This window comes from Thunnus maccoyii, chromosome 2 (genome assembly GCF_910596095.1).
Source record: "Thunnus maccoyii chromosome 2, fThuMac1.1, whole genome shotgun sequence".
Taxonomy (NCBI): domain Eukaryota; kingdom Metazoa; phylum Chordata; class Actinopteri; order Scombriformes; family Scombridae; genus Thunnus; species Thunnus maccoyii.
The window spans coordinates 10425225-10449276 of NC_056534.1; the positions used below are offsets into that span (position 1 = coordinate 10425225).

The 24052-nt window shown below is 40.0% G+C and overlaps 3 protein-coding genes across 5 annotated transcripts; 2 read left to right on the top strand and 1 right to left on the bottom strand.

Moving 5' to 3' along the window:
• Positions 1–4203: 4203 nt before the first annotated feature.
• On the top strand, positions 4204–8264 carry actb1 (actin, beta 1). Its single transcript, XM_042391058.1, has 7 exons — positions 4204–4311; positions 5441–5566; positions 5711–5950; positions 6493–6739; positions 6834–7025; positions 7217–7398; positions 7600–8264. Exons 2-7 carry the CDS (start codon positions 5444–5446, stop codon positions 7741–7743), a joined length of 1128 nt encoding a protein of 375 aa, XP_042246992.1. The 5' UTR covers positions 4204–4311; positions 5441–5443; the 3' UTR covers positions 7744–8264.
• A 4148-nt stretch (positions 8265–12412) lies between these two features.
• fbxl18 (F-box and leucine-rich repeat protein 18) lies at positions 12413–20834 on the top strand. Of its 3 annotated transcripts, XR_006098416.1 has the most exons (9): positions 12413–12588; positions 14880–15077; positions 15232–15581; positions 15981–16116; positions 16227–17305; positions 17710–17928; positions 18028–18227; positions 18395–18447; positions 20792–20834. XR_006098416.1 is itself a non-coding variant. In XM_042423602.1 (8 exons), exons 1-7 carry the CDS (start codon positions 12535–12537, stop codon positions 18182–18184), a joined length of 2193 nt encoding a protein of 730 aa, XP_042279536.1. In that variant the 5' UTR covers positions 12413–12534; the 3' UTR covers positions 18185–18227; positions 18395–18533. The 3 variants fall into 3 exon arrangements, 2 of the variants coding, with proteins under 2 accessions (XP_042279536.1, XP_042279529.1); XM_042423602.1 differs by lacking the exon at positions 20792–20834 and having other exon boundaries at positions 18395–18533; XM_042423595.1 differs by lacking the exons at positions 18395–18447; positions 20792–20834 and having other exon boundaries at positions 18028–18276.
• Positions 18622–23999, bottom strand: LOC121905410 (stonustoxin subunit alpha-like). The gene is made up of 5 exons (XM_042423632.1): positions 23117–23999; positions 22952–23026; positions 22271–22334; positions 22005–22055; positions 18622–21303 (listed from the first exon to the last, which is right to left on the bottom strand). Exons 2-5 carry the CDS (start codon positions 22988–22990, stop codon positions 20783–20785), a joined length of 675 nt encoding a protein of 224 aa, XP_042279566.1. The 5' UTR covers positions 22991–23026; positions 23117–23999; the 3' UTR covers positions 18622–20782.
• Between the last annotated feature and the right edge of the window lie 53 nt (positions 24000–24052).

Below are 24052 nucleotides of genomic sequence, written 5' to 3' on the forward strand. Positions count from 1 at the left end.
AGCTTCATATTTGGAGAGTGGTATCAATCTTCTCAACTTACTATGGGCGAGAAAGTGAAAAAGTGTTACCCAAAATGGTGAAATAATCCTTTAAGATTCAGTCAAATGCAGCAGCATAAAACTTTTTAACTCAGATTTAAAGGCCCATGCTGCAGTTAATTAAAACATACACACACAGCACATTACAACACTGACATGTTTTATGTGTGTCTGAGCTGACATGAATCACCTAAGTAATAAAATATAGTACACTAAATTTAAAACAACACCATTAAGAATGAAAATAAGATTAAAATTTAGTTTCTAATAACTGAGAAAGCCAAATTGCCTGAATGAGTTCATATCCCTCCAAAATATCTTCTGGATGTTTGTTCCAGCCAAGGTTAGATTACCAATGGGGCAAAGCAATCAGCTGCCCCGAGGCCCCAGAACCCCCAAGGACCCCAAAAGCCCCAGGTTCACTATGTGTCAACTGTTTGTATATGATTTGATCAATCACAAGTTTGTTTTTGGCAACAGTACACCTGAGGAATGTCCTGCATCATGACTGTATCTATTGTGGTCACATCATAGAGGGAGACCCTGAGTCAAAATCTAGTTTTAAAGGATAGGTACACAATTTTTCAAATCTGTCATAAAACAATAGTTAGGTGTGAAATAGGTTCTCTTTGCCATAATCATTCCTCCTGTTCATACTTGCTATTAAAAGACCCCCTTAAAATGTGCTTTCAGTTTAAGTGATGGGGGCCAAAATCAACAGTGTGTCACACAGTCATTTGAGCACAAATGCAAATTAATCTGAAGCTTATACGAGGCCTCAGCATTCTGAGTTAGTCATATCAATTGGGTATCTGCCAAATTTAGTCTTTTTTAGCATAAAACTTCCCCTTTGTGTTTCCTCAGACAGTGTTTCCTGTCAAGCTGCAGTGGAAGTGTAGTAACAAAAAGAGGGACTTTGGTGCTAAAAAAGACTGTAACATTGAAATATATATACTTGATTTGACTAATTTGGAGGACTGAAGCTTCATATTAGCATCAGATAAACTTTTAAATACATTTTTGCACAGAAGGAGGCTTGTAGATTGTGGTTCCCATCACTTACATTGTAGGTGCATTATGAAGGGATCATCTAATGGCCAGTATGAACAGCAGGAATGATTATGGCAAGAAAAACCTATTTCAATGTTCATTTGGGCTCCTGACTGTTGTTTTAAGACAGACTTTAAAAATTGTGAACCTGTCCTTTAACTAGACTAGACTGTCCAAAAACAAGTTTTCTGCCAATGGGCCCCTGAACAGGTTGATTCAGCTATGTTTCAAACTCTGTGGCACATAAGACACTAAATGCTTCTTTTCCATGTTGAGTTTGGACTCTGGGAATGGTTAACAGACCACTACCGGATGACCTGAAAGACAGAGAGGGCTCATATGTTAACAGACAGTCAAAGGTGTATTTTGGGCCTAAACCTATGCCCAAAATACCTAAACTAAACTAGACATTTATTAACAAACTATTTAACTATTTAAACACTAGTCTATGACACACTGTAAGCCAGTGCAGAGAGCTGAGAGTTGTTGTAAATGTGTTCATTTTGTCTTTGTTAGGACCTTCACAGCAGAATTTGAATGAGCTTATTTTGTTGGGTTTTTTTGTAGTGAGGCTTTAGATAAAACAATTACGGCACCCTAACAGGGAGGAATTATTATCTAATATTGCATGCAGAGTATTTCACATACCTTTTTCCTTTGTCTCTCTCACTTGAGCATACACACATGGGCCACACCTCCTCTCAGTGCTGTGCATGAAACTCTGCTGGAATGTGATGCCATAAATGACTGGGAAAGACTGCAAGAGTACACTGACCTTATATCGCACTTCTATAATTGTCCCTGCCCTGGGAAAATTAATAAGGGAGCGATCAATTCAGGGGAGTGAGGCAATTTGGCAAATAAAGGAGGAGTGTGTGTTTAAGAGAGAGAGAGAGAGAGAGAGAGAGCTAGAGATAGGGAGAGGGATGAGTAAAAAGTGGACAGAAGCTACCTGCTAGCTTCTTCCATATACGGTCTTAGTCAGAGCTGAGAGCCAGGCCTGTGAGTTTCTCTGACTGTGTGAGTGAGCAATGCAGGGAGGGTGTGTGTGTGTGTGTGTGTTGTAATGAATGCATGACTCATGCACGCTGCCGAGTTTTGAAATGGCTGGAGGAATGGCATGAGAGTCCAGAGGAAACACTGAGAAATTTCTGTCAGGGAGGAGTTAGAGAGTACAAAGTTCAAGTTGGTGTTATCTTTCTTTTTCTTTCTAAATATATAAAAGTGGTGAAGAGTACAGAAATCAAGGGGAAAGTGGCAAAAATAAAGCAACATGCACACACACACACACCCCTCTCTCTCTCTCCCTCCCTCTCTCTCTCTCTCTCTCACACACACACACCACATACACACACACAGCCTTAAAAAGGGAGATTCATTCATTTCCTCAGACTGGTCACATGACCTGAGCAGTGCATTCTTCCCCCCATGTGACTCGCTCCAATATCTCCTTATATGGACGTCATCCAAAGGAACTCTTAAAGGGATGGCTGTCCTGCCCTGGGTCTATACTTGGTGTGTGTGTGTGTGTGTGTGCGTGTGTGTGTGTGTGTGTGCATGCGTGTGTGTTTTAAGTCTCTGTCTAGAGCAGGATAATGCCAGTCTGAAAAGCCAATTCCCTGATCAGCTCATTCACCCCCACCACCCCCAACCCCAGCTCCATGGTGTCCTTACCTGCTCTATACTTGATGATGACATATGGGCGTATGTGTGTGTGTGGTGTGCCTGTGGGTCTATGTGGTCACTTCCTGCATGCATCTGCAGAAGTGATGCTCTGTGAAACCTACTTCCTGTCTCATTTGGTGAGCTGGCTCCCATATATCCTTATTAGGAGCACATAGGGCCAGTGAGAATTCCTAGTGTAAGTTTATGAGTCTTTGTCCGGTGCCCTTATTGAGTTAAAACACCACCCTGACCCACCCACTTAGTCTCTGGTCAACTTATAAGATGAGCTATGCACTATGAATTCCAAGTCTGTTTCTTTTAAATAAATGACACATCTTGAACAAATACTTCAGGTGAGAGACGCCACAATGAGTTGCACTGTATCACATATCTGGGTGTGTCCATGTGCAGGTGTGTACATCCATGTCACAGTGAGTCACATTCCTGAATAATCATCTCATAATCTGTCCTGCAGTTTCATTTTTACCTAATATAGGTATGTTCCGGAAATGAAACACCTGACCATTACAACTCCTTATCTCTCATTGCAGCGAGCGAGGTTAATCTGGCCCCTGCTCTCACTTTACGCATTACCCAGGCAAGTGATGAGAGATAAGAGATTTACAGCTTGCTGAGAGTTTGCTGTAAACATACCTCAGGCTTGACCACACAGATCACTGTCACTCTGATCTGCATGTGTGTGTGTGTGTGCCACTGGTATGCGAGGGCAGAAGTGTCAATCAGGGTGTTAACAGTGCTGTCAGCAACCCTGAGATTGTAACCACCCCATGCCCTGGCATTAGTATCTATGATGAGTGAGAAGATTTTGCTGTGCAACAAATGCATTAGCACAGACTGAAATTCAGTCAAAATGTTGTATATCCCCTCACTTAAAGTGGATGAATTATGGATTTGTTTGTCTGTGTTCTGCACTCCCTCCAGTGCAGAAAGATAAGAGCAGAAGATACAATCGTGGTGAAGAGTTACTGGGATATGTAGGCCCCATCCCAAGGTAGATGATGTCAGGGATTAAAACAATTACGCTGCAGACAGGATTACATCAAAATGTGCTCATTAGCTTAATGTGCAAACATCAGATACATAAAAAAACATGTATTTTAACTCTGCTTCTTACTTAATGACCCTTAGTTTTGCAGCACAAGTTCTGCAATTTGTTGCCCACTTGTAAATCATCACCACTGCGACCATAATAATGATGAAAAGAGAGTTTAAAAAAAAAATGTTTTATTGAACACCGGATGACCACAAATTGATCATTTTTGATAGCATATAGGTTAGTTTTCATGTTGCATGTCCCCCTCCTGTCTTGTCACAGAGCAGAGCTGTTATCTGCATGCGCCACACCCAGTGGATGCAGCTGGACCAATCAGAGGGCGCCGTGCGGAAAGTTCTCCTTTTATGGAGAGGGGCTGCAGCACGAGCTCTCATAAAACCCTGCAACTGACTGGCCTCCATTGCAGTCAAGTTCAGACACTAACCCCTACCGGAGTGTAGCGCTCAGCCACAGTCTTAAGCCGACAACCCTCCCGCACACAGGTAAGAGAACTTGCAGAATGGCGTTTTTTTTTGTTGTTGTCATATTTGAAATACATTTTTCATCTACATTTGATCAATATTTTAGCCGGAGAGCTGATTTTAATGCGCCGGTTAAGTTATGGATGTGAGAGGTTTTCTGTTGCCTCAAGTTGAAGCGACCGTTGGTGATCGCCGCTAACTGAATCGGCGTCGTAGCTTGTCATTCATTAACTACATGCTTCAATTCAAACGTAGCTTTTTTTTTTTTTTTTTTTTAATTAGTCTGTGCGGTTTAAGGTGACGCTGCTACTAATGGTTAAGTGTTGGCATTGATGTCGCTTATATTTAACAGACAGAAGTGTGAAATAAGCCGGCTGCTCCCCCGGGTGTTATCACTTCATCAGTTTAATAAATCAGACTGTGTTAAAAAGCTTGACCTTCTCGCTTACATGTAAGCATCTGCGTTGGCACGGTGTCTGCGTCCGGTGTCTCCGATTTCACACACACACACACACACAGAAACAGATAGAAGATAGCAGCTTAAACGGATTATGTTTTTAAAAGGCAACTAAAATCTGAAGGAGTCGTTTAGAAATGTCTTGATGACGTTACAGCTATGAATTCATTTGACGTCAGTGAGAAGTTGCCTTTTTTTCCCTTCCACATAACCTTTTTGCATGGTGGTCACGACATAACGGTAACGTTACACCTGATGACTGACATGTGAGAGGATGGAAGTTCATTTACTTCAACTGGCTCAAACGGCTGTCTTGGAGAAGTGTTAACGATGTGTGAAACGTTAAGTCAGTTAAGATGATCCCGGTGAAGGGAGTGGCCGGCTGTCGGTGTCATTTGAGGTTTAACGACACACGGGGCGGCTTCCCGGGCCGGGCTGCCGCTGTCTCTAAGCTGCTCTCACTTTTGCCTTATATGGAAATGGCCAGACCGAGGGAGAAACCGCCTTTGTTTCTCAGCTCTGGATTTGGAAACTGGAACCTGCGCCACTGCGACATCCAGCGTCCAGTCTACATAATGACAAGGCTTTAGCCAAGTTGATGATTGCCAGATGTAACCCATAACTGTCACCGAGCATCTGTTTTTAAACAATATCCTCCTTTCATCCCCCCCCTCCCTTTCCCTCTCTATCCAGAAAATGGAAGACGAAATCGCCGCCCTCGTTGTTGACAATGGATCCGGTATGTGCAAAGCTGGCTTTGCAGGAGATGATGCTCCACGTGCTGTGTTCCCCTCCATTGTTGGACGTCCCAGGCATCAGGTACTTTCCTCATCACATTATATATAAATCCTAAACCATAAATGCATAAGTATTTTTTTTTAAAAAGCTAAAATTTTGAGCATTTCAGTTTTTACAGTGTCTTGCTTTTTTAATTTTATAACGACATTCCTGTTTGCTTTCTAGGGTGTGATGGTTGGCATGGGCCAGAAAGACAGCTATGTGGGAGATGAGGCACAGAGCAAAAGGGGTATCCTGACCCTGAAGTACCCCATCGAGCACGGTATTGTCACCAACTGGGATGACATGGAGAAGATCTGGCATCACACCTTCTACAATGAGCTGAGAGTTGCCCCCGAGGAGCACCCAGTCCTGCTCACAGAAGCCCCCCTCAACCCCAAGGCCAACAGGGAAAAGATGACCCAGGTAAATGAAGGCTGATAACCCTGACAAATCTTCTCGATCAGGACTTGGCTCACCTGCAGGGCTCTGCAACTGTTGCCCCCTCAGGCATTTCTTCTTCTGCTCAATCTGTAAATTTCCTCCTGCTCCTTTTTAATCTCCAGGTTTCCTCTGTCCTGAGCTCATCTTTCATCTCTGCGGAAGCTTCAGGTGTCTATCTCGCTGTACTGTGATGCATCAGGAATGACTAGTTGCAGCATGGTCACTGCTGTTTTTTCAAATTAGGCTTCTGTTAGATTTGTTAAAAGGATGACAATCACCCAACTACACTGGTGACTGCATGATGTAACAGTTTGTACAAGATGAGTGCAGCAACCTGCTCTACTATCAGTCAACATGACTAAAGTACAGATTATTGTAATGACTAGTTGGTGTGTGTTTACTCAACAGGCCTGTGTGCTGTGCTTTTCTTGATCTGACTCCACTAACCCATACTAGCTCACTTTGACTCACTGATGTGCATGACTTATTCAATGACTCATCTTTCATCTCCCTCTCTCCTCCAGATCATGTTTGAGACCTTCAACACCCCTGCCATGTATGTGGCCATCCAGGCTGTGCTGTCCCTGTACGCCTCTGGTCGTACCACTGGTATTGTCATGGACTCTGGTGATGGTGTGACCCACACAGTGCCCATCTATGAAGGCTACGCCCTGCCCCATGCCATCCTCAGGTTGGACCTGGCTGGCAGGGACCTCACAGACTACCTCATGAAGATCCTGACTGAGAGGGGTTACAGCTTCACCACCACAGGTGAGCATGCAGACACTGACTTTTAAAAGAAGTTAATATTTAAAGCTGGGGAAAACCTAAAATAACCATGAAATGTATTTTTCTTGTCTCACAGCTGAGCGTGAAATTGTGCGTGATATCAAGGAGAAGCTCTGTTATGTTGCACTGGACTTTGAGCAAGAAATGGGCACTGCTGCCTCCTCTTCATCCCTGGAGAAGAGCTACGAGCTGCCTGACGGACAGGTCATCACTATTGGAAATGAGAGGTTCCGTTGCCCAGAGGCCCTCTTCCAGCCCTCTTTCCTTGGTAAGTGAAGTCAGAAACTAATTTCTAAAGCAGAAATGTATTTTTCAATCAATGCATGATTGAAACTACACTGTGCACACTCTGGCTGTAGCAGCAGAGAGGACTTTGTGTGCAGGATAAGTTATTTTTAAATTTGATCAAAGTGTATGACATTATGACAAACTATAACTGACATTCTTCCCTGTTCACAGGTATGGAGTCTTGCGGTATCCACGAAACTACCTTCAACAGCATCATGAAGTGTGATGTGGACATCCGTAAGGACCTGTATGCCAACACTGTGCTGTCTGGAGGTACCACCATGTACCCTGGCATCGCTGACCGTATGCAGAAGGAAATCACTGCCCTGGCACCCACCACCATGAAGATCAAGGTAAAACTCCTCTTCATTATTCACACTTGTAATCCTACCTGAGGCAAGGATGCAAAAAATGTTCCAGAAAGCTCTTTACCTCTACTGCCACACAGTGGACAAACGGGGTTAATGCAATATTAAATCTCTACTTGTCTTTTTGCTTCTACTGTATTTATTTTAAGGACTTGATTTTAACAAAGGCAAATTTTCTCCCTCCAGATCATTGCTCCCCCAGAGAGGAAGTACTCTGTATGGATTGGAGGCTCCATCCTGGCTTCCCTGTCCACCTTCCAGCAGATGTGGATCAGCAAGCAGGAGTACGATGAGTCCGGCCCCAGCATTGTCCACAGGAAGTGCTTCTAAACAGACTGTCAGTCCCACTCCCCCCCGAACACACACTGCTATAAACCCAAACGACTGGCTCTGCATACATGCCTACACCAACACACTGGTGTATGCTGAGCCTACAACACCTCTTCCCATTTTCCCTCATCACTATGGCTATGGCACCATGCCCCCTGATGGGGAGAAACTCTGCAGGAAGTACAGAGCGTCCCAGGCGGTGTGAATGTGAGGAACATGATGTCCATTGTCGTGTTTGTGTAGGTCATTCCAGATGTCTTTGTTCACCACCTTATTTGCCTCTATGAAGGTTTATTCTCTGGTGGGCCCACTGCCCAACAGACCTGTAGTATTGCTTAATATGTAAATTATGTAATCTGAAAACTTGTTTTGTTTTTGTACTTTCAGCCTTAAATATACTTGGTCCAGTTTGTTTTTGTCATTATGCAAAAGACAAAGCTTCTACCTTGTATGAAGGTTTGTGCATGGGGCTCCTAGCCTCTGGTGTACACAACAACCCAATAAAGCGCACATGTCTGAGATTCCAGTCTGACTTTTTGGTCTTTATTCAGCTTAGTTCAAATATTAAAGTTTGTTTTTAATCATCCTGGGATTTATATTTTATATCAACTACAAACTTTAATCTTTGTGCTAGAATGAAAATTGTCCAGAAAACTTTTTTTTTTTTGTTTTTTTTTTTGTTTAGACAATTTACATGATGGACGCTATTGTGTTGTCTTTAAACATGTCTCAGAGGAGTCGGCATGTTATCAACATTAAACAATGTAAGCCATGATGAAGACAGATATACAGGTTAAAAAATCATCTTTTGTCTCCAGATAACGGTATATGTAAATTGTCCAGCGGTTATAGATGTTGTCACTTAAGTGGCCCTTTCAGATCCCCAAGATTGTGAGTTTGATTCCTGTCAAGAGCCACATTCAGAGTTGAATGCTGCAGGAGAAGTTCGTATGGATGTCTGAATCCATTTTGTGACAGGTGTTGGTTGTACAAGTCTAAGCTTAAGACTTCCTGTTTAATAAAGAATCCCTACAATAGGTGTAATTTCTTAAATGAATTTGCAATCACAAATGCAGACACATACAGGTGCTCCCAATCTGATGATTACTGATACTGGTATGCACTGGTGAAAATTGTCCAAAAAACTTTTTTTCTTTTCTGGACAATTTACTTGATGGATGGATGTCCTTTAAACGTATGTCAGATGGGTTCCTCTCTGATCAACATTAAAACAATTCAAACAATGATGAAGATACACTGCATACTGTTAACTCATGTGAGTAACGGGTCATTTTAAAGAGAACTGCTCCTGGATTATCTGACTTTTAGCAACACGGTTAATCCTGTGCTCAAACATTTTAGCAAATACATAAGCCAGTGTCATGGGTTGAATAAAAAAAATGTTCTTGTGTGATTGCTGCAAGCAATCTGGCTGAAATCAATTTATGGATGAAAGTCACCATATATATATATATATATATACATCTATAAAATGTTTCTGCCATTTTACATTTTGTAGTAAACACAGTTTTTGCTTCTTATTGTGCATATTTCATGCTATCCTCACCAAACTTGGTACGTACCATATTTGGATGACCTTAAACAATACTTCTCTATATATTCTTGGATATCTCTTACTGTTTCTCTGTAATTGGTTACTCAATCTTTGTAGGTGTGGTCTAATACACATAAACTACCATATCTCCTAATTGCATCATTCAGTTGCAACCGACTTTGGCAATACAAAACAGGCAGGGATGTTGAAACAGCCAGTGGCAGTTGATACAATTTCACCTGTAGGTGGCTCTACAAGATTTTAAAAAAATGCCACTGGAGCAGCAGCAGCAGCAATCACATGCATTTTCTTCAGGGAATGCACATTCTAGTTCACAATTACATACTGCAAAGGATCCCCAACCAAAAATTAACTAAATTGAAGCTAAATTAACCAGTTAGTAAATGGTAGATGGACTGCACTTATTTAGCACCTTTCCACTTTATTGGACAAATTGCTTTACAATTTTTGCCTCTCATTCACACACACACTCACACACCAATGGCGGCAGAGCTGACATGCAAGGCGCTGGCCTGACCATCAGGAGCAACTTAGGGTTCAGTGTCTTGCTCAAGGACATTTCGACACACGGACAGGAAGAGCCGGGTATCAAACTGCCAACCTTGCAGTTAGCGCTCTACCTCTTGTGAACAATATGTATGAAAATGAAAATAGTAAAAGCTTATGTCGCTTTTAGAGAGTATTTGAGAATTTTTTTATGGATGTTTGAATCCATTTTGTCCATTTTGTGACAGAGAAGGTGTTGGTTGTGTGAGCCCAAGTTTAAGACTTCCTATTTCATAAAGAATCCGTACGGTAGGTGTAATTGCTTAAATTAATTTGCAGTCACGACAGATTGTCCGATAAGAACTGGAGAAGAAGATGTCCTCAAATGGTGCCTCATTCACTACCACACACATATAATTCAAGCTACCCTGTAATAGACTGAGTTCAGATCAATATCTGTGAACTGATGTGGTTTCTGCAACATAATAAAGAGTAGGAATAACCTGCATTAATTACGATTTACAGTCTCATGGATGCACAGGATCTCTCAGTCCACAAAAGTCTCTAAATGAAAGGAATCCTGTATGGAATTATTGGAAAAGAGACAAAATATATCCTGCCAACGAATCAACCCACTTTGATGTGGTGAACTATCATTATTAAAGTTCCCTCCACTCAAAAATGTGCAATCTGCAGCCTCACTGCTAGATGCCATTAAATTCTACAAACTGGTCCCTCAAGGCGTGTACTTACGATCATGATGTGTGACATCACTACTAGTTTGGAGCCAATTGTGGTCCAGTATACAACTTACACAAGGGTGATGTGGAAACTTGAAGCTTCCTGTGAAAAAAACACTAAGAATGTACTCTTCAGTGAAGTAGGAGTCATCTTGTGTCCAGTACCGAAACTTGTGAAATGAACTATATTTACATATTTATAGATTCTGGATTTTTTCAATGAGGGAGAAAGAGGAGGTGTGATTTTAAGGTTTTTTAAAAGGTAATTGTTCTTTTTTATGCAAAAAAACATATCAGACACAGTTTATTTTTCCAAGAAAAGGATTCTTATATGTCATAAAACATGAGTGGAGTGGGCCTTTAATCAGTCAGCATACTTAAGAATTAATAACTCAGTAGAACAGTTACCTGCAATATGTGGTGTCAGATATGGTTGTAAAATTGGAAACATATTACATCACACTAGCTTCTACTGATTTTATCAAAACTTCATGTTTATTAATTTTACGTGGTTTAAACCATACTGGTTTGCATTAAATGCCATTATTTCACTGTTGACCTTTTGGAGTGCCATAGCGCCCCCTGTTGATGGATTTTGATAAGCCTAGGTGGATACATACAGTCTGACTGGATACAGCCCATTGCATACTTTGTTTATGTTAGTTAATAAATACTCATCACATATTTTATGAGCATTTGATAAAAGCTAATGCCCATTTTTGATCAGCCACACCCAGGACTGTCATCATTCCCAGATGAATTAATTCACTGTTTCAAAAGCAGGTTAATTTAGTCTTTATGTCTCCACACACTGGGAGAAAAAGTCAACAATGTAATGTTAGACGTTATTGCCTCACAAATATTACAAATATTTAATTATACATTATATAAGGTATGTTTTCTATCAAAATCACATACAAATGGCACAAACACGGCCTATGTTTCCTTTTCCCATTATTTCTCATGGCTCTAAATGTGTGTAGTTGCCCAATATGCTGATATGTGCTTTCTGATTATGAGAGAGAAAAACATAAGATAATCTTATAGCTATATTTGATATGTTTCTTTTTTTCTGAACAGTACATTTAAACAGTGTGATCATGCATCATTAAGAAAACTCTCATCATTAGTCATGCTCATGACTAGTTTTTAAACTCATGTTATTGTTTTAATCTTAGATTTTTTATTTTTTATTTTTATTTTGATTATTTAAAGGTCCCCTCCAGACATGTATATATACTCTGCTTGGAACAATATGTGTCTAATATGGAATTTCTGCAAAAAAACAAAACAAAAAAACAACACTTTAAAATCCTTAAAATGGCATCTCCTCTTTCTCCCTCATTAAAAATTCCAGGATCTATAAATATGCAAATCTACTTCATTTCCAAAGTTTAATTGCTGGACACCAGATTTCTACTTCACTGTAAAGCTCATTGTCAGTGTTGTGTGTTGTGTAAGTTGAATATTGGACCACGATTGTCTTCCAAACTATTTGTGATTTCACAAATCATGTTGGTAGTCCCGCCCCTTAAAATCTGATTTTCAATGAGCTCAGAGAATCTTTCCGCTTTTAGCAGAATGTGAAAACAGCCTTCTAGTGTCAAACTCTGCACATACATCATTCTGCACAGTGAAGCTCAAACTGAAGGAAAAATAAGTGAAACATATTTTTAAGTTGAGGGGGACTTTAAAGTTATTTATTTATATCATATATTTTGTCTTCTGTACTTTTATGGTGCTTATGTGTTTTGCATTTTTTGGGACAGCTTTTATTCGTACTGTAAAAAGCGGGGATTTAATTTATTCAACGAAAAATTAAGAAAAAATAAACGAAATAGAAAAAAATAATCGCGCAGGAAGTATGTCCGTCACTGAAAGACTTCCGTCGTTGTGTAGCAGCTAACATCGTCCGTGCAGCTAACGGTTGGGCGTTCAACAGCCTGCGGTTCACTGAAACATGAATGAACATCTAAAATCCTGTCGATCATGAGTGGGACTGTCAGAGGGATTTTTGAGGGCATGGATCGACAGATTGTGAAGGTGGGTTAACTGACAAACCTCGACAACACTTCATTAGTCTGTTAACGGTAACGCTGAGCGAACCAACTAAAGTAGCTAATGCTGCTATTGCTGTTTTTCCTTGAATGCGTAACAATAATTCATGTATTTAGGAGGCTTTTTGTCACAGGAAATTAGCTCTTATTTGGTGCCCCAAGCATTAATGACCTACATTCCAACGCTTTTCCAAAACTATATTGTTATTCTTTCCAACTGTTCATCGCTTTTTCTATTGTTTCGTTAAATGCCAGGGGGTTAAGAGACACTGTAAAACGTAAAGCATTGTTTTTGTTCATCAAACAGATAAATACTGATTTTGTTTTCTTTCAAGAGTCACTCTAAATTGCCACTGATACTAATTGGTTGGTGCTAGATTGGATGGGCCAGAGGGACTATGTGCGAAACTCTCGCGAGATTTGTACACTAATCTTAACCTTAACCTAATCCTAATCTTAAACCTAACTCTAACCGCACTTGCAAGAATTCATGCCTCCGGCCCATCCAATCTAGCATGTACCATACTAATTTTTGGAAGTCAGATTTGGGCAATGAATGATTTCTGGTTGTCTCATGTTTAAAACATAATTTTGGAGGAGATAATGTGCCTTCTTACTGTCAATCAGGGGAATTATATTTGCTATTTGTTAGGTGTTTTAATGGAACTTCGATAATTGTTAATATCTACGGATTTAAATCAAAATCTGACAATGATCACCCACCTAAATCTTTGGAAGATAGCCTTGTACATTGACTAGCCAAATTCCCTGATGTATATTTGATTATAGGGGGAGACTTTAATATTGTCTTGGATGATGTAAAGCAGTGGTTCTCAAACTTGTTCACATCAAGGACCCCTAAACTGACAAAAATTACCCCACAGACCCCTATTTGATAGTATTTTGTCCCAGGGTCCCCCATCTGATAAGACTTTCTTTTAGATGCTTTATTACAGAATGTGTATGAAACCCATGACTAAATAGTCATACATTCTGTCATTGTGTTACTTATAGATGGAATTATAGTGAAAATAAGTTATTCCTCATTTTACTGGGGACCCCACTTTGAGAACCACTGATGTAATGGACAGATGGCCATCTAAGACAACCATCTAACATGAACTCAACACTGAAATCTCTTATGGAACGATTTAACATCACTGATATACAGAGAGATAAATGCAGGAATGATAAGGTTTTTACTTGGTCTAACAAAAATGGCTCCAGACAGTCATGGATAGACTTCTGGCTTGTTTCCAAATCCTTAGATAAGAGATAGTATTTCTGCTAATGTCTTAACTACTTCATTAACTGACCTTAAAGTTATCTACATAAGCATTAATTTTATATCAAGTTTGTCTCGCCACAGAGGTTCTGCCTACCGGAAAATGAATAGCTGGCGTATATATTACTACTGGACAAAGACACGAAATAAGAGGATTTTTGGTCTGAACTGGGAGCTTCTCAAATTTGAAGCTGTTAAATATTTAAGGAGATATGGCACCTCCCTTGCTAAATCAAGACGTGCTTTGGAAGAATCATTTATTTCAGAAATCATCTCCCTTTCAAATTTTCCTACAGGTAGTCTCTCAGCAGAAGAAAGATTAAAATTGTCTGAGTTACAACATCAATTAAATGACATTTACAAAACTAAAGCAGAAGGTGCTTTTATTCGATCAAGGCAAAATTGGTGAAAGCAAGGGGAGCAAATGTCTGCCTATTTCTTTAAACTTGTAAAGTCACAAGCAAAGCACAACTCTATTTTTCAGCTAAACATAGGAGGGAATGTTACTGATAAACATGAAGAAATATCCAGATGTTGTTTTGAGTATTACTCCACTTTATTTAAGTCTCACTTTAACAGAAATGCGTTATAATAATATAATATTAAATCAGTGAGCAAAGAAGATCAATCGTTCTCCTGTCGCTCTAGAATTAATTTTAAATGCTATTACTTACCTTAAAAATAATAAGTCACCAGGCAATGATGGAAATACATTTAAATTTTATAAGCTTTTTTCAGAGTTACTTGCACAATTTCTCTTTGAAGTCATCAAATCATCATCGTCAGTCTTATCATTATATTAGCTAAGTTTCATATTCATAAATGTAAGTTTGCCAACAAAAACGTGTGAGCTATACTTACAGACTATTAAATCCTGCACTCATTTCTTTAATGTCTTTTAATTTTCTTTCTATTTCTTATATGTTTTTTGTGAATCTTAGTACACAGGTCTAAAAGCATCTAAACCTGACACTGTCTGTTGTCCCTCTCAGGCTATATGTGACAAGGACACGATGGGTTCTGCCTCGGTAGGAATGTCAGATTTGTCCGATGAGATCCTGCTGTGCATCCTCCGCCATGTTCCAGTGTGTGACCTGCTGATGAATGTGGCACAAGTCTGCCACAAGTTACAGATACTGTGCTATGACAAGGCCCTGCTTTCACACGTCAGCTTCTCTGAGGAGTACATGGTAAAGCTTTTGAGAACATCTTTTAGCATTTATTTGAACTGATGAGACAATGAGTTTATGCATGTGTGTGGAACTTCCAGTATATATTAAACACATTTCTGTAACAACACAAACAACATTATAAAGATAAAATTTCTTCTTTTTTTCCCTCCAGGCTGATGATCTATTAATGCGATATATATTGAGACAGCTTTCCAATCACGTGCAGTCTCTCAGCCTGAATGGTGTCTACTGGCTCTGTGGCTCTACCGTGGAGAAACTTTCCCGCTGCAGGGCCGTGACGCACCTCGATATCACCGGCTGTCGCCTCACTGCCCTTCGGCTCTCCCGTCTCCTCTCCTCCCTCACTCTCCTCAGATCGCTTGCTATTGATGTGACGTCAAGCTTCAACTCTGGACAGCTCAGTTCAGAGGCTGTGGACACGCTGAGCCGCCTGTCAGAGCTCAGGCAGACACTGTTGACGCCCAGTTATGGTGTGGTGCCGTGCTGCGCCCAACTCCGCAAGTAAGGATCTGTAGGATTACTGAGATTCACACACTAAACCTGTGTCCAGAATTACTCCCTATTTGTAAATGAATTAATAATGCAATGGTTGAACTGTTACAGAAAGAAAATAATATTTCCAAAAGGTCAATCTGCATTTACGTCTTCACACAAAGCGCCCTCCTATGTATGGAAAAAATGCACAAAGGAGCAAATTTGGACAGACATGTAGTGCTGTTTGACGGGTGATGATGTCAGACCAGAAAACAACTGTCTTTATGCTTTTCATCCATCGGTACAGTTAAGCATCAAAGCACTGATGGCGCTTCTCATCTCAGGTGTGTGCATGCACATTAGTGCTGCTTGTTGGTGCCTGACTATGTTAGTGCTACAGATTTTGTGTGTGTCTCTGTATTGTAGGCTGATGCTGCAGTTTGACATCTCAGACGTGACCAGAGATGGTGTCGGTGTTTGCTGTCAGTTAATGATGGGTCAGAGCAGCGTGCCACATTACAAACAGCTGGAGGAGTTTAGTGCCAGACTGGCCCCAGGAGAGGTGAGTTTTTTAGTGTATATATTAGTGTAATCTGTCCCTATACTGTACATCTGCAATATACACTGCAGAACTGTGCAGTAATTTGTGTATCTGTGTGTTTATGTCCTTAGGTAAACCAGACCTTGCTTCTGCTCTATCTAGCTGTGTTCAGCGTTCACGTTCCAGAGCGTCTCCGAGTTTTCCTCGTGTCGATTCCTGGCCCAAACCCGGCCCACTGGCCTGCCGCTCCCTCATTGGCCCGGAGCTTGGGTCAACGTGGTGACCTGGAGGCCCTGCAGCTTCCTCGGTCCTGGCTGGATTCTTTGTCACTAAAGCGAGCCCTGGAGGGCAACAGCCCCAAGCACCTCAGCTTCAGCCGCTGCCCACACTTCTGGCCACAGGTGTTTGAGTCGCTGCTGGAGGGAGGAGTCAAAGATGCTACACAACTGATCAGCCTTAACCTCAGCGGGATCAATCACGTTCTTTACTCAGAGTGTAGGAGTGTGGATGATCAGCTGGTTGCTGTGACTATGAATCGGTTGGCAGCTACCTGTTGCAACCTTAAACACCTGAATCTGATGCACACACATTATCACCATGAAAACACATCTGAGCTAAGTGGGGATACACACCTGTGTGCTAGCTTGGCCAAATTCAGACACCTGCGCTCTCTCACTCTGCCTGCATGCGCCCTGTCAGATGGCGTAAACACAAATCACATCTCTACAAAGAACTCCTCCTCCTCCTCGTTGTTCCTGGGGTTAAAGAAGCCTCCTCGCGTGGGGCTCCAGAATTATAAACCTAATTCAGAGCCTTCTTTGTCAGGGGACAGCACCTCGGGGCTCGCTCAGCTCTTAGTTGGCTGCCCTCTTTTAGAGACCTTAGAGCTCATAGGTCCAGGTTTTGTCTCTGCGCTGCCTCGGCTTGAGCCTTGTGCACGTGCAAGCGTAGAGCCTCGTGGTATGTGCGCGTGGGCTCAAGGAGTTGGCGATGCACACCTGGCCGTGCTTGAAGCGTTCTCTCGATTACGTCGTCTGACTCTGGCTGGGCTTCCTGGGGTCCTTAGGGGGACAGGGCTGATACAGCTGGCCAGGCAGTGCAGAGACCTACAAGTATTATCCATTGCCAACATGGGATCCCTAAAAACCATGAACTACGCCCCTGCGTTGCTGGACACACTTAGACAGTGCACACAGCTAAAGGAATTCAGGTTAGAATATTTATATTTACTGTTACTCTAACCACTACATAGTACATTCATTTGTATATGTTTTAGGTGATACATCTTTCCTTGTTCCAGTTGAAGAATTTACCGTCAATTCATTATTTGTTTTAATAAGAGGAGAGTTTGGCCTTAGAGTAGATTCTGAACCAATGAATGCATGTATAACTGCAGTTTTTTAGGTGGATTTTCATTACAAATCTGTCTTGTAGCATGATTCAAAGTAGTGTTGTGTTTTTTTTTTTTAATTTAGTGATAGCTAAAAGGAGTCTTCTTTTGTGATTAGAGGTGGTACCTTAGATTGACTACAACATATGGGACACCAGTTTTACATCTTTGTTTGTCTTGTTTTTACATTCTAATTGTTTAATATTGTGTGTCTGTATGTTTAGGTTAGAGCAGCCCCACCTGAATGCCAACGCGTCTTTCTTTGAGGCTCTGTCCTGCTGCTCTCGTCTGCAACGTTTCTGCCTTATCTCGCGCAGCGGCACCTTCGACCCATCGGCAGTAGAAACTTTCATGGAGCGTTGCAGCCATGTCACGATGTGCCACATGTTCATGGGCGGCACCTTGGTGGCTTGTCGGACACTGCAGAAAGCTCTTCAGGAGAAGTCAGTTGTTGTTTGTACCGTATATGAAGCAGAGCACATACTGTATGTCAAACATTTAATGGAACGAGTGACGTGAACTTCTCTTTCTCTCTCTCTTAGATTTTCAGTTGAGCGCTCGGCCCTGAATGTGGTCATCTATCCATTACAGCATGAAGACCTTCCTTCAGTCATCAGAGATATCCCGCTAACGCTGCTGGATCGGATAACTTTGTTCCAGAGCCACGTGGCCCAGCCCCCACATTTATCACCGTGGTGACTTCGCCACAAAGCTCCAGTGTGATTGGTGCTCAACAGTTGAGGTGCTGAGACTGTTTTTTCAGCAGGAAATAAAATTCACAATTGAAAGACTGATTGATTGATTTTCATCTACTCAGTAATTTCCAGTTTTGTGATCAGTTGTATCAACAACTGTTTCAGGCTCTACAACAATACATGAAAAATGCTTGTTTACTTTTACATGACGCAGTGATGTCGGTCTTCAAAGGGAAATTTGCTTCTGCTCACCTGGACAGGTCAAAGGTCAGTGTCAGCTACAGATGAATGTTCTTTAGTTGGTGGGGATTTGTAGTCTCTTGTTAAAGTACATTTCACATGTGGTGCCTAAATTCTGGCCTCTTCATTCAAAAACCATTTCTGTTAACTTGCCACTCTGCTGCTTTATAATAAGTGCCAAACATATGAATTAAGGGATGTAATTGTTTTTGAACTTTGTACAGCTGCCCACAATCCACACAATCCCTATAAATTATTTTAAATACTGTCTGTGTACCATTTGTCTGTTCATGTCATGTCATTTTTCAAATGACTACAACAGATACATACCAGCTGTGTCAAACAGGTTTTCTTGCCAAGAGATAGATATGATTTATTTATGGATTACAGACACAAAAACAAAAAAGATTTCCAACATGGTCCCAAGATGGTAAAAGACAAAAAGCATAGATGATAAGATTGATACCTCTCTCATTTATTTACAGTAAATATAAAGTTACACCCAGCAGCCGTTTAGCTTAGCTTAGCATTTATGGAAGCAGTGACTTCCTGGAGTCTTGTCACCGCTCCTGAGAAGAAGATAAGAATTGACATCATTCTTATGTCTATGTGAAAATTATGAAGCTGAAACCAGCAGCTGCTCTTTTATCTCAGCAAAGACTAGAAACGGCTATCCTGGCTCTGTCATAAATACTCCCTGTAAAAACCACAATTTGCAGTTTTTACACTTCAGTTTGTGCACAAATGAGATAAAACGTATTAATTAGTGAGCTTTAGAGGTTCTGCTAGGCAGATTTTGTTACCAACATAACTAGACTGTTTTCAACATTTAAGCTAAGCTAACCAGCTGCTGGCTGTAGCTTTTCATTTAGAGAACAGACATGAGAGCGGTGTTGACCTTATCTCTCTCTGCTACTATGGTTTAACACACTTCGATAATTTCTCAGTTTCTTTTATTTTATTACGTACACTCAGAAAAGGTCAACCTTTACAGTTTAGTTCTATATTGTTTTATTTCAGTGGGAAAAATGAAGTGTACGCCATGTTTCAATGTGTGATTTAAGACACAAATGGAAAACTAAAAAGTTAGAAAGTGACACACACAGTAAGACATGATACAGTTAATAACAAGGTGCCATTAGACACTTAAAATATTGCAAATTACATTTGTGTTAAAAAAAAAAAAAAGTTGGTCCCCATGTTGTCGCTCAGTTGTGGCTTAGAGAACAAATAAGGTGCACTAAATCTGCTCTTTGACAACATCAAACATTTAGTTCGGGATTGGAAGTGGATACATGTGTTCCAGTATTCTAGTTATCATCTGGATTTTAGAGTATGCCTGTCTGGTTGTATGTTTGCACATGTAAACATCATGCCCTGGTTTCAGAATACTGAATCATGATACTGTGGTATGTAAAAACCTTATCCAGGTTTCTGGTCAAACTGCCACATGTACAGGTGGGTCCTTAACTGAAACTACACAGTAGTTTGTTACTAAAGCTAAAAAATATGGTCTAGTGTTGATGTAGAAATACTTAATACTGATCTTGTCTCCTGTTTTGATCAGTATAATCCTGTCAGTCAAAATTAAAAATATTTACCCATCAACAGTGTCAAAGGAAGCTGAGAATAGTGTTCTTTAGTTATCTGTGAATGATAACATCTTATTTATTTTTATATAAAACACAAGATAGTATGAGAAGTATAAAAATGTATTTTTTAAATGAAGTACCCAATGACAGTGACTCAATGATATTTTCATTTGTATATATCCGTTGAAGGACCAAAAAATCCTGCACACTGTTGATTATTTGTCGTCACTTTATAACCTCCAAACAGGACTTGGGGGAACTTTGGAAGACCAAGGTCTGAGGACTGAAACAATGTTAATTAAATGAAAAATCAACAGTGTGCAGGATTTTTTTGGGTCCTTTCAATGTCACAGTTTATGATCCGACGCACCTGCCCACAAGATTTTCTGGAGTGAATCAACTTTGCGTGTTATCTGTTTGTTTATATCTGAATTAAAATCAAATAAATACTGAACCAGTTTTGATTGCAGTTATATAAACTCTTGTTTTTAACAAATCCAAAACCTCACATGCAGGATACATAAATGTAATTGTGATTTGATGAAATCAATTGATTAATCCTTCATTAACAGGATTATTTATGTCTGAATCAAAAAAAAGGATGAAAAATCAAAGCTCTGATGTCCTTTCTGTTATGTGTGTGAACATTTTGTCTCATTTGCACTCCTGCTGAAGGGAATACTGCTCATCCCCGCTGCTGTTAAACATGACGAGTGGACCGACTTAAGCTGACATGAGACAGAAGGGAAACTTATTGTGTGAACCTTTATCTACTCCAGGTCACACAGCTGGGCGTTGCCTGCGATCCACAGTCCGGGGTACAGCGGCTGTGTGAACGTGGTCTCCTCTCTGTGCATCAGCTGCAGCATTGTGTCAGACACACAGTAGAAGGACAGAATACCTGCCTTATGATCCAGGTACACCCCGACTCTGGAGGACTGAGGCTCAGGAACCACAGTCTCCTCATCATTGTGTCTGAAACATTCATGGTTTTTGTTCAAGTCTAAACTCCAGGACTTGTCGTTGCACCCGAACGCACACTCGTTAAAATAGTCTGACCTGGCGAGATCTTTGTATGCCACTGCTATTTCTATAGATCCTTTAAACTCCACCTCCCAGTAACAGCGTCCTGTCAGTGCCTCTTTACACAACACCTGAAAGAGGTGAGAGAACCTGTCCGGGTGTTCAGGATACGTCTGGACTAAATCCGTGAGCTCGGCCTCTCTGTTCCCCTCAGACAGAAGCAGCTCTCTGTATGCTGTGTTTGGGTCCAGGGTGAGGTGGCAGTAATCTGTGAGAGGACAGAAGGAACAATGCAAGTGATGACTGATGAGTCCTCATTCTGAGCAAAAATGTATTTAAACATTTATCTGAAGACAAACTTTACTAGTTTACTACTTTTAGTTAAATGATTGTTTTATTTCTTTTTTTTGGTGAGATGTCTCTATTAACCCTTTTAAGTTTGCTTAATATCACCAGCATCATCTTTTCCACTCCTTTAATGTATTATGGGTTTTTTTTGTGTCGTTACTTGTGCAAATAGATAAACTGAACTAAAAAAGAAATGTCATTGAGTGTCTTTAAATGCAGTATACTCTCTTCACTATGACACACTGACAGTTTGAGGAGACGGAGAGTCCAGATGAGTAAACAAATACTCATCCAGGATGTGCAGAGAACTGTATAAATATATAAAGCTGCCTAAATATCCTGCCATGGGGAGATGATGTCACCTTAATTGATTTAGTTTTGAAAGTCTAGCAGTTACTAAAACAAACTTTGGGGGTTTTTTTTGAGAGACATTTGTAACATTATCACAATGGTTGGGATAATTGTCTCATTATCTCATTATCCTCTATCTCAAGATAATGGAGTAAAGTAAAATCATTCCACACATATCCAAAAGATTAAACAGCAAATTCTCACGAATTTACATGACAAACATTATTGGGAGACAGACTGTGTTTGGTTTTAAGACATAATCATACTCACATTTTAAGAAGTCAGCTCTGGTTTGTGGTTCATCTGCTAGCAAAGCATCTTCTGTTAATATAACACAAAATTACACAATTTTCAATACTTGGTGTGACTGTGTAATGTTTCTCAAACTCATTTTAAATGACAGCTTGCTCAGGAACATTAGATTTGACAACAGATTACATTTGATAAATACTACTACTAATATTTTTTTATGTATCAAAGTCCAGTCTTATCTTCTGTCGGTACATTTGTTGTGTGTGTGTGCACGTGCTGTGTACCAGGAGGAGGTGTGCCGTTGGACACAGGACAGGAGGTTGGAACTTGATGGTCTTGTTCAGAGACCTGTGGAGATCATTGTTTGACTTTCAAGGCATAGGTGTCTATGACTCAGTGGCAGAATTTTAAAATTTGTCTAAAACTGTGACACCAAGAGGCCTTTTATTGAGGTAAATATTTATAATTAAACGTGAGGAACAAACATATGTCACAACCTGTAATACCAAACAAATGCAAAGTACAATGCAATGCAAATAGTACGCAGGAGGATTTTCTGTTTTAAAACTGGCTGTATAACTGAAATATCAATTGGATGTAGAAGCTCACTCACATTATATTATATACTTTTTGCAGCTCCTATAGACTAACAGATTAGATTTAGAAAAGAAACAAAGACACACAGTTGATAAAATAACTACAACTTAAGTTTTAACAACTACAATAAATTACTTTCCATGCCAGTGTATTAAAAGTCCAATTCTTTAATTGAACTTTGGAGCCCTCTGCTGAGACATTATGTTGACTTCCCTTAGGTCTACATGGTAATAATGATGTTTTATATTGTTTTTAATCTACTTGTTATCTTACATTAATGTTGGCAGAGTTAACTGACATGTCAGTTTTAAGTAATAATCACAAACAAATCTACAAAGTCAAATGGAAAAGTTATATGAGCATTTTACCAGCCGCGCTGAGGTTGGAGCTCCGACTCTCTCTTCCATTGTTGAAGCTCAACTAAAAAACATCTGTATGAGAGCCTGTGTCGAAAATAACAGACTTATCTGTTTTAAAATGAATCATAATAATCTTATCTGATACTTATGTTTCGTTCGGCTCACAGGCTTCACCTTGTTTCACCCCAGGAAGAGACGCAATATGACTAATAACCAGCTGGCGTCAGTGGAGGCAATTATATCCAAAGATGCACAGACATAGTAATCTATTACTGATGTAGTCGATCGGAGTGAGACATCCTTTTTTTCCCTTATTGAGTACATGAATTAATATGAAGTACAAACGTGGAAACAATTAAATAAATTACATTATACATTAGAATAGAGTTAAATTAAGACATTTAAAACAAAACACTCATTAACAGTGTTTACAGCCTTCTTGTTAGTGCAGGATTTAATGGTTTGTAAGTACTGCTCACATTCTTTATGAAACACTGAGAAAAGAGGTTTTTTGTTAGCAAACTTACACTTATGAATATGACCCTTAGCTAAGATTAATGACATAAGCTTGTTTCCCATTATTTCTGTCGTAACTTTAAAAAAACAGTACATTTATATACAATCAACAAGCAAAGTCAGTCATAAATTTATAATTTACGAAATTTAGAAGGCTCTTGCCATAGTCTTATATAGAGTAACCATGCCAAAATAAATGTGGCACAGTTTCAGGATGTGCAGAGCAAAATGAACATGATACATTAACATCATTCTTAAATCTAAAGAAAATGTTTTACAAAGTAGAATTTGTGTATATGTTTAAAGGACGCCTCCTTTATCTTACTAGTGAAGGGACATCCTAACCTAACTCTGTCTTGCTTTGTTTTCACCATTTCTTTCTAAATGTTGGTATTGGCAGTGGTAGAAGAGGTACTCAAAACTTTTTTCTTCAGTAAAACTATTGTAAGTTATTTTGGGGTACAATGAGTTAGAACAGTAACATAATTCAATATTTTTCATTTGTAAATCTATAGGTATAGATAGATTTATGTGTGTTATGATTGCCAGTCCACATAAACAGGACTGAGTCACTGACAGAAGAAACCTGGACTC

Bases quoted from the DNA above. Each gene is read 5' to 3' on its own strand.
- actb1 (XM_042391058.1), top strand. From the start codon at position 5,444: ATGGAAGACGAAATCGCCGCCCTCGTTGTTGACAATGGATCCGGTATG. The intron at 5,567-5,710 runs GTACTTTCCTCA...TTTGCTTTCTAG, and splicing joins TTGGACGTCCCAGGCATCAG to GGTGTGATGGTTGGCATGGG. The intron at 7,026-7,216 runs GTAAGTGAAGTC...CCCTGTTCACAG, and splicing joins CTTCCAGCCCTCTTTCCTTG to GTATGGAGTCTTGCGGTATC.
- fbxl18 (XM_042423602.1), top strand. From the start codon at position 12,535: ATGAGTGGGACTGTCAGAGGGATTTTTGAGGGCATGGATCGACAGATT. The intron at 15,078-15,231 runs GTAAAGCTTTTG...TTTTCCCTCCAG, and splicing joins GCTTCTCTGAGGAGTACATG to GCTGATGATCTATTAATGCG. The intron at 16,117-16,226 runs GTGAGTTTTTTA...TTATGTCCTTAG, and splicing joins CCAGACTGGCCCCAGGAGAG to GTAAACCAGACCTTGCTTCT.
- LOC121905410 (XM_042423632.1), bottom strand. From the start codon at position 22,990: ATGGAAGAGAGAGTCGGAGCTCCAACCTCAGCGCGGCTG. The intron at 22,056-22,270 runs GTACACAGCACG...TTATATTAACAG, and splicing joins CAACGGCACACCTCCTCCTG to AAGATGCTTTGCTAGCAGAT. The intron at 21,304-22,004 runs GTGAGTATGATT...GTCCTCTCACAG, and splicing joins CAGAGCTGACTTCTTAAAAT to ATTACTGCCACCTCACCCTG.